At 39.9% G+C, this 8,187-nt stretch overlaps 1 protein-coding gene across 1 annotated transcript in view; it reads right to left on the bottom strand.

Moving 5' to 3' along the window:
• TMED7 (transmembrane p24 trafficking protein 7) overlaps nt 1–8,187 on the bottom strand; it is a gene marked incomplete at its 5' end in the record, with an annotated part of 32,529 nt that overhangs the window by 3,778 nt on the left and 20,564 nt on the right. The window contains one exon of the mRNA XM_006755303.1: nt 3,872–4,117. Within this exon, the coding sequence (XP_006755366.1) occupies nt 3,872–4,117 (246 nt within the window). The remainder of the gene's footprint in view (nt 1–3,871; nt 4,118–8,187) is intronic.

Genomic DNA, 8,187 nt, shown 5'->3' with positions numbered 1-8,187 from the left:
TAGGCAAGGGGCCGATCCTGCTATTAGAGGGTGATGGGGGTCAACACCTGAGGGCTTCCAGTATGTGAGAGGGGGCAGGCTGGGCTTAGGGACACTCCCCTCCCCCCGACACCCAGTGCATGAATTTCGTGCACCAGGCCTCTAGTCCTATATAATAAAAGGGTAATATGCAAATCGACCAAATGGCAGAAAGACCAATTGCTATGACACACACTGACAACCAGGGGGCAGATGCTCAACGCAGGAGCTGCTCCCAAGCCCGCAGGTCCCGGAGGGCAGGCTCCAATTGCCCATGGGGAACGGGGAACTGGGGGTGGGTGCCAACAGAGGTAGGCAGCACCAGGCCAGAGCCCCCGCCCTGCTGATCGCCCCACACACAGAGGGCGACCCGCGGGGTTGGGGGTGGAGGGACGGGACAGGACACATGGGATGGGGCTGGTGAGGGGGCGGGAATGACCAATCTCTCGGTCCCTCTCCCCAGCCTGCAGGCTCTGATCACCCAATGACGAATGGGGAACCAGGGGTGGTTGGCAGCAGGTGCAGGCGGTGCCAGGTTAAGGACCCTGCCCCACCGGTTGCCCCCCACACAGAGGACCACAGATGTCAGGGGACTGGGATGGCGAGGGGGCTGGAACAGCCAACCTCGCAGTTCCTCGCCCTGGCCAGCAGGCTCCGATTGATCGCCCGATGGTGAATGGGGAACCGGGGAACCGGGGGTGGGTGGTGGCAGGGGGCGGGGCTGGCTGCCTGCAACCAGGGAAGATGGCCTTGATCATAGGCCAGGCCTAGGGACCATACCTGTGTACAAATTTCGTGTGCTGGGTCTCTAGTCAGAATATATACAAATATAAATCAAGTATGGCATAAAAATAGGTTGCTAGTCAAAAGTTATTTATCTATTTTAAAAAATAGGTGAATCTGAACATTTTGTATTTCTTATAAACTGGAGTATCTTTTTAAAAAAAATAGTTACCAATTTGCTAAATAAGTTTTTCTCTCATACCAATCAATCAAACCAATATATATATATTCTCAATGGGATACAAGTTTCAGTTTCACTGTGTAATCAGTTTGTGAGCCTTCACTTTACTTTTTTTTTTAAAGAACAGTTTGCCCTAGCTGGTTTAGCTCAGTGGATAGAGCGCCAGCCTGCAGACTGAAGGGTCCCAGGTTTGATTCCAGTCAAGGGCACATGCCCAGGTTGTGGGCTCAGTCCCTAGTAGGGAGTGTGCAGGAGGCAGCTGATCAATGATTCTCTCTCATCATTGGTGTTTCTCTCTCCCTCTCTCCCTTCCTCTCTGAAAACAATAAAAAAAATATTGAAAATAAATAAAAAATAAAAAGAACAGTTTATTGATTTTTAAAGAAAGGAGAAGAGAGCAACATCAGTGAGAGTTTTAACATTGATTGGCTGCCTCCTGCACATACCCCATCAGGGATCAAGCCCAGAACCCAGGCATGTGCCCTGACTGGGAATCGAACCAGCAACCTCTCCATGCACTGGATGATGCCCAATCAACCGAGCCACACTAGCCAGGGTGACAACTTACCTTTTAAGGGTTAAATGTCTATTTTTTTTTTTTTTGGTATCTCAGAGCTTAATACTTTTCTACTGCTGAAAACTTAATCCTGGTGATGAAATACATGCTTTATTATACTATACTTATTTTATATCACAAAACACATATTAAGAATTTAAAAAATCTGAGTTGGTCTTAATTTTAAATAAGGAGTGTAGACATTAGAAAATAATTCAAATATTTAAAAAAGTTCTTCCAAAGTATGTATAAAAGGAATAATTACAAAAATATTCCATTAAAAATACTTTTAAAAGTGGGATATAACGATCAACATAATTTGATGAACAAGAATAGATTCAGAGATAAATGGAGGGTGGGATAAGAGAGCAACCAAAGGACTTGTATGCATGCATATTAGCATAACCAATGGACACAGACACTAGGGCAGTGGGGGTTTGCCCAGGGTAGGAATGGCTGTGGGGATGAAGAGGGTCAATTTGGGAAAAAGAAGACATACGTAAAACTTTAAACAATAAAAAAAAAGTAGAAAATTATGAGATCTACAGGTTGAATTTACCTATTAGAATACTCAAATATTTTTGCTGTTCTTGTTTTAGTTTGGCCCCTAGGAATGAAAGATTAGCAAAATGGTGCTAAAATGATTTCTAATTTGTGATAAGAGGCTAGAGAAGTGCTTTAGCATTTCTTTGCTTTCTATGTATCCTCAAAAATACATGGTCTAAGGATTCTTCCCCTGGAAAATATGCATAAAAGCAAGGACTTAACACAAATTTAGAAAGTTTAAGGATTCCTTGAAGCCTGACCATGGGGTATAGGTTAAGAACACAATTGGATTAGAGAAAATAGATTGAGTATAATTTTTCAGAGTGTTTTCTTTTCTTTCCTGTACCTTTAAAGTGAAAATGTTCATACATATTCAAAAGTAACAATTCCCACTTTCTGAATTTTTGTAATTGTATTCCCATGATGCTCTTCTATCCTTTGTATTTCTTATAAACTGGTAGTTGGAACTAGAGATTTGGTGGGATTCAGGTGTAATGTTCTTAGTGGGAATATTGCATAGGCAATGTTGTATACTCCATTACTGCCTATTATCAGAAGACACATATCTATTTACCTCTCCATTTGTGAAATATCATTAGATTTAGTGATATCAGTCTCATCTACCCATTATAAGGTTTCCCATTTGCCTTTCACCTGATGATTTTAGCAGTGGTTTTACTGCCTACTCTAGATCCAGCATTTTATTACTGGTTAAAAAATGGTGATTTAGTAAAACGATCCTTTTTTTAAAAAATTAATTTGTTGTTCTTAATCCTCACCCAAGGATATTTTTCCACTGATTTTTAGAGAGTGGGAGGGAGAGGGAGGGAGAGATAGAAACATCAATGTGAGAGAGACACATCTATTGGTTGCCTCCCACACGCTCCCCAACCAAGGCCGGGGATTGAGCCTGCTACCACGGTATGTGCCCTTGACCAGAACTGAACCGGGATCCCTCAGTATGAGGGCCAATGCTCTATCCACTGAGCAAGACCAACTAGGGCTTCTTACACATTCTTAAAAACTGCCTCTATCATCATATGATTTTGCCAAGAAACGTGGGAACAATAAAATACCAGTTTAAGGTTTTAAACAAGCAGGGGTTAAGTAATTCCTCTGAATACCTAAGTATCTTTTAGGTATAATCTGAGCTCATACTGTATTTGAACTAGAACTAAATTAGCCCTTTCATCATCTCAACAGTACCTGTTCACTGACTTTAAATTTATTTTGCTATCTTTTTCTCATTGAGCTATTCTTCAAAATAAAACCCAATTTAGCTTCCTTAACTATTTTTGTTAGATGACTTATCATTAATCTTTTAATATTTTACCTTAAGTTACAGCAAAAGTTATTGTAACAGTAGCTTGAAGAACATAAATATTGGTATACCACCTGTGGTATCTTTATATAATAATTAAGGCATCATTTTGCATCTAGTTATATTAATCTGCTAAGCTATGGTAGCAACATTCCTCCATGAAAATGCTTCAGAATGCTGGAAGCTGGTTAGACTTCCTAAATTTCCTTTGCCACTATGTTTCTACTTAAATGATCCTATTTTAATACTTCTTATTTTCCTTATACTTAAAAGTTCGTAAAATCCTTTAACACTGGTCTTCACTGAAAAGTCTGAGGCTCTCTGTAAAATGCCTAATCTACTGTAAGAGTTAAGGTAAGTCTTAATGATTATGTTAAAAAAAAATCAAAATTCTGTGTTTATCGAGTTAATGCACATAAACTATGTGTTTCACACACCAACATTGTACCGTTGACTTTTTATTTACCTGGGTAAGAGCACTGACTCGGTTCTCACTAGGAAACAAAGGGGGGTCTTCTCCAACTTGAAAATCAAAATATACGGTTTTATGTGTGAACGTAGAAAATTCATTGCTGAAGCAAAATTTGTATGTCCCATTTTTGGAGGCTGTGAAAGTAAAACTGTCATACTGTTTCTTCATCTCCTTGTATAACACATTACCATCAGGATCTTCTAATCGACAATCTACATCATAGTGACCACCAGTAATCACCTATAAAGAGAGGGAAAAAAATAAGAGATCATTGCAATTAACAAGTTTTAGAAATAACCAGATTTCCTGTTAAAATGGCAATAAGGTTATAGGCTAAGGACCTTTACTATCACAGACAATTTTACATTTTTTTATTTCTACCAGTGGATGTAACTTGGGGAGGCAGATTTCAGCTCAACTAAAGGTTTATAAAAACGGAACAAATTTCCTCATGATAGGAGAGAAGGAACTAGCTAACTAGCCAGACAACTACTCTGGTTAATGTAGATCTCTTATATCACTTAATTCTCCCAAACAACCCTACCAGAGGTTTTTTTCACCCTTCCATCTGACAAACTGAGAAACTGAGTTAAGATGAAACTTGACCTCCAAAGTCATACTCTTTACTCTTAAGCTTAGTGTCATGTAATATTATTCTTCTGTAAATTTTCTCATCTAGTTTCCTATTAGTATCATCCAAGCACACCCATAGATAGAGGAGTGAAATAGTAAGGTAGGTCAGTCCTTAGCATTACACCCCATCACAGAACTCTAATTTTATTGCCAAATTACAAATAGGTCATTCTTAAATTATTTTACAAGTCAGTTACATAGAATTTGATACATATTTTGTTTTAAACTACATTGCGAATTGAATAGACTTACCGGCTGTTCTAAGAGTATTATCATTTATAAACTTATTTCCAAGAGAAACAGAAATGATTAATGACTAAAGCAAAAACAGAACAACATAAAAACAAAAAGATCTTTTATCTGGAAAGTTTGTATTTAAGGACAAGTACATTGAAAGGAGAGCTGGGAATAGATGACATGTTTCTGAAGAGGATTTTGGAGCTATTTTCAAAGACTTATGCTTAATCGGTCACCATTTGGGCAACTTGTGTTGTCTAAGTGAAGAGAGGAGGGGGAGATTTTTCCTGAAGTAACTGGACAATCACCAGAGGAAAGGGGAAAAGGATTAAAGAGGAGAAAGGCCTCCTTATATGAGAAAGAACTGAGTGGGAAGAGGGAGGAGACAGGAGAAGAAATTAGGGTGCACATAAACACTTGGGTAAGAATTCATGAGGAAGAGACAATGGGTTTGAGGGTTCCCAAACAACATGAGACTGTGTGACACAAGCCTGTATTTTTAAGCTTGAACACTTTGGTTAGCATATTATTGACATTCTAGATCTGTAGAACAGAGATCAAACTTTGGACTTCGGAGAAGAATGGGTTACTTATAGGACCTCTTGTAACTGTACCATGCTACAAGATCATTTTGATAATTAAATGAAATTATGCCCTTAGGAAACTAAAAGTATGTAAAACTAATATTAGAGACATAATGTTTTGACATAAAAACAGTGTCTTATCATTTTACCCCTCCCCCCAAAAGTCAACAACTTTTCTTCCGGATTGGGACGGGGGAAGAAATATGACATCATTTTATACACCCAATTAGTCATATTGACTGTTGTACTTTAAATAATCAAATAAGTACATACATACAAACTGAATAGGTCCAGAACTTATAATCTTGCCACTCTTCTTCCAACAAATTTTCAAACAAGTATTCTCATTTCAGATAATAGTAACCCCTTTACAACCTGTCTAGTTACGTAAGATAGAAACTGGAAATCATCTCAAATTAAGTGGCCGTAGCAGTCCAGTTAAATCAAAGGAATCTCTTGATGTTTTAGCCTTTCTCAAACTCATCCCATCTTTTCCATTCCTAATCCACAACCCAGACAGGACTACTGCCACAATTTACTAAAGTTCTTCCCACAACCCAATCGCTCATCCCTCTAATCAAGTGTTTCTCAACTTGGATTAGATAATTCTGGGCTTGATAATTCTTTGCTGTGGGGAGTGTGTTGCCTGTGCAGATGCCAATAGTCTCCCTTTCCTCACATGTCTCCTGGAGGTGGGGCAACCTCCCTATTCTTCTCCATCCCCCGTTTGCTTAAAACCTTTTGATAATTACATTTCCTTTCAGAAATCCCCTTTTGATTTCCTCTACAGAAAAACCCAAACCTGTTAACAATGGCATACTTTTCCTCTGTACCTGCTCCAGGTAGCCTCAGCTCTTCTTTTATACCCTTTCTCATTCTGTGTTCCAAAAATAGCAGATTGCCAGAAGTTCTCTGAGGAAGTCCTTGCTTTAAATCTTTTCTAACAGTTAACAGAGTTTTTTTTGCTGAAGAACCACAGGACCCAAAATGACAATACTCACAAATCCGTTTTTTTACAGGAAAAGAAAACATCACAGCTAAAAGCTGTCTCACAGAAACCGGTCAAGGAGAGGTCAGGTTTTGGCTTCTTTGTCCTCCCTCTGTGAGGGGTGTGGCTAGACATATACTGGTACTCTCTCTCTCAGATAAGTACCACCAAGCGCGCAGGAACACCTTGGAACTAACCTAAAAGAGTGTTGGCTGGGTATTTTATATTTTGCTGGTCACACAGACATATATATTCCTGATAGGTAACCAGTCTTAATACCAAGCCTCTGGGTGGTCTCAAAGAGACCAGGTGCAAATCATCAGTCTCACTATTATCAATAAAAAAATGCCAACAAACTAGTACTAATTACCCCCAAAGCCCTTGGGTCCACAGTTACAAAGCAACACGATCACTCCGTGTATTTCAGTGCAGGCTAAGGCTAATTTCAGGCCTGCTGGATTTAAGTCTTACAAACATAACACATCTGCCTACGATGTCCTTTTTCGTCCTGCGGCCTTGTAACTCCTATTTATCCTTCTAGACTCAGACCAAACATCAGCCCCTCAGCTGAATTTCCCCATGATCCTTCCTCCTTCAGGCAGCACCAAAATTTTGCCACTCCAAAATGTGCCTTTGGAGTACTGATTTTTAAGCTGGTTAAGAAACAAAAGATCTCAAAGACTGTTTCCTCCACTTTTCCCACCCAGTGTCTGGCCCCTGCTGACCCCCATCTCCACCCACTTTCCCAAAGAGATTCAGATTAAAAAACCTGCTTCAGGAAGGGAACCTCAGCATATTCACTTTATCACATAAGAGAGGAAAAAATTTAGCAAAGCCAGTTTGTCCCTAGCCTCCGCCCACTGTTCCTGGTGTGCCTAGCAGGCATTTGTTTGCTCTTTCTGGGTTACCTGTGAATTGCCTATTTCTCCTCTGAAATCCCAGACCCTGACCACACCTTCTGCTTTGTCCAACACAGAGATAAGCCTCAACGGCCCAATGGGTTTCGAGTCTCATATATGGTACCCCTGCGTATACATCCGTAATAAACTTTGTACATTTTCTCCTGTTAATTTGTTTCTGTTAATTTGATTATAAGTCCAGCTGGAAGAACTCTGAAGGTGGGGGAAAGCTATTTTTTTTATGGCCCCACGATACCTACTGTGTACTTTCACTGTTGCATTTAATATTAAATGACTGTACATGTCTCCATAAGCTCCTGAGGTCTAAGTAAGTCTTGAGTTTAACCTGGAACTGCATACTGATTCTGCTACTTGCTATGTTTTATGTCCTTGTGTTTCAACCTATGGAAGCCTCAGTTTCTTCAATAAAAAAGGAATAAGAAATATACCTATTTCATATCGAGCTGCCCTGAGAATTAATATACCTGAAATGCTTGGCATACTGTCTGCCACATAACAGGTGCTGTTTGTAGTACTATATGGTTTGGCCCCTGCTGACCCCCCCTCCTCTCTGCCCCCCTTTCTGGCTTCTTATTCCCAAATATATAGGACCTCTCTATGGTTTTCAAATGATCAGGTACACAGCTTCCTTGCAAAGCCTTTTCCCTCTTCCCCCTTAGTGAACTATGTGCAACTCATTCTTTACAATTCAGCTTAAAATCATTCCTAAAGGAGGCCTTCACTGATCCCAAAGAGCAGGTTGTCTATCCACCATTTTCTGCTCTTACAGCAGTTTTGATGAAGGAGCAGGTACTAATTAAGAAAAGAAGGGTAGGAAAAGCGGGGAATCAAGAATGAAACAACACCCTTCGGTGTTTTGATCACAGCATACAGCACCGAACAGCTTTTCAAACACGTGAAATTAAGTCTACCAAAGAGAATAGAAACAAGAGTAAAGATGTCCAAACC

The sequence above is a fragment of the Myotis davidii genome, unplaced genomic scaffold, assembly GCF_000327345.1.
Source record: "Myotis davidii unplaced genomic scaffold, ASM32734v1 scaffold130, whole genome shotgun sequence".
NCBI lineage: Eukaryota > Metazoa > Chordata > Mammalia > Chiroptera > Vespertilionidae > Myotis > Myotis davidii.
This window is presented reverse-complemented; position numbering and strand designations above follow the sequence as displayed.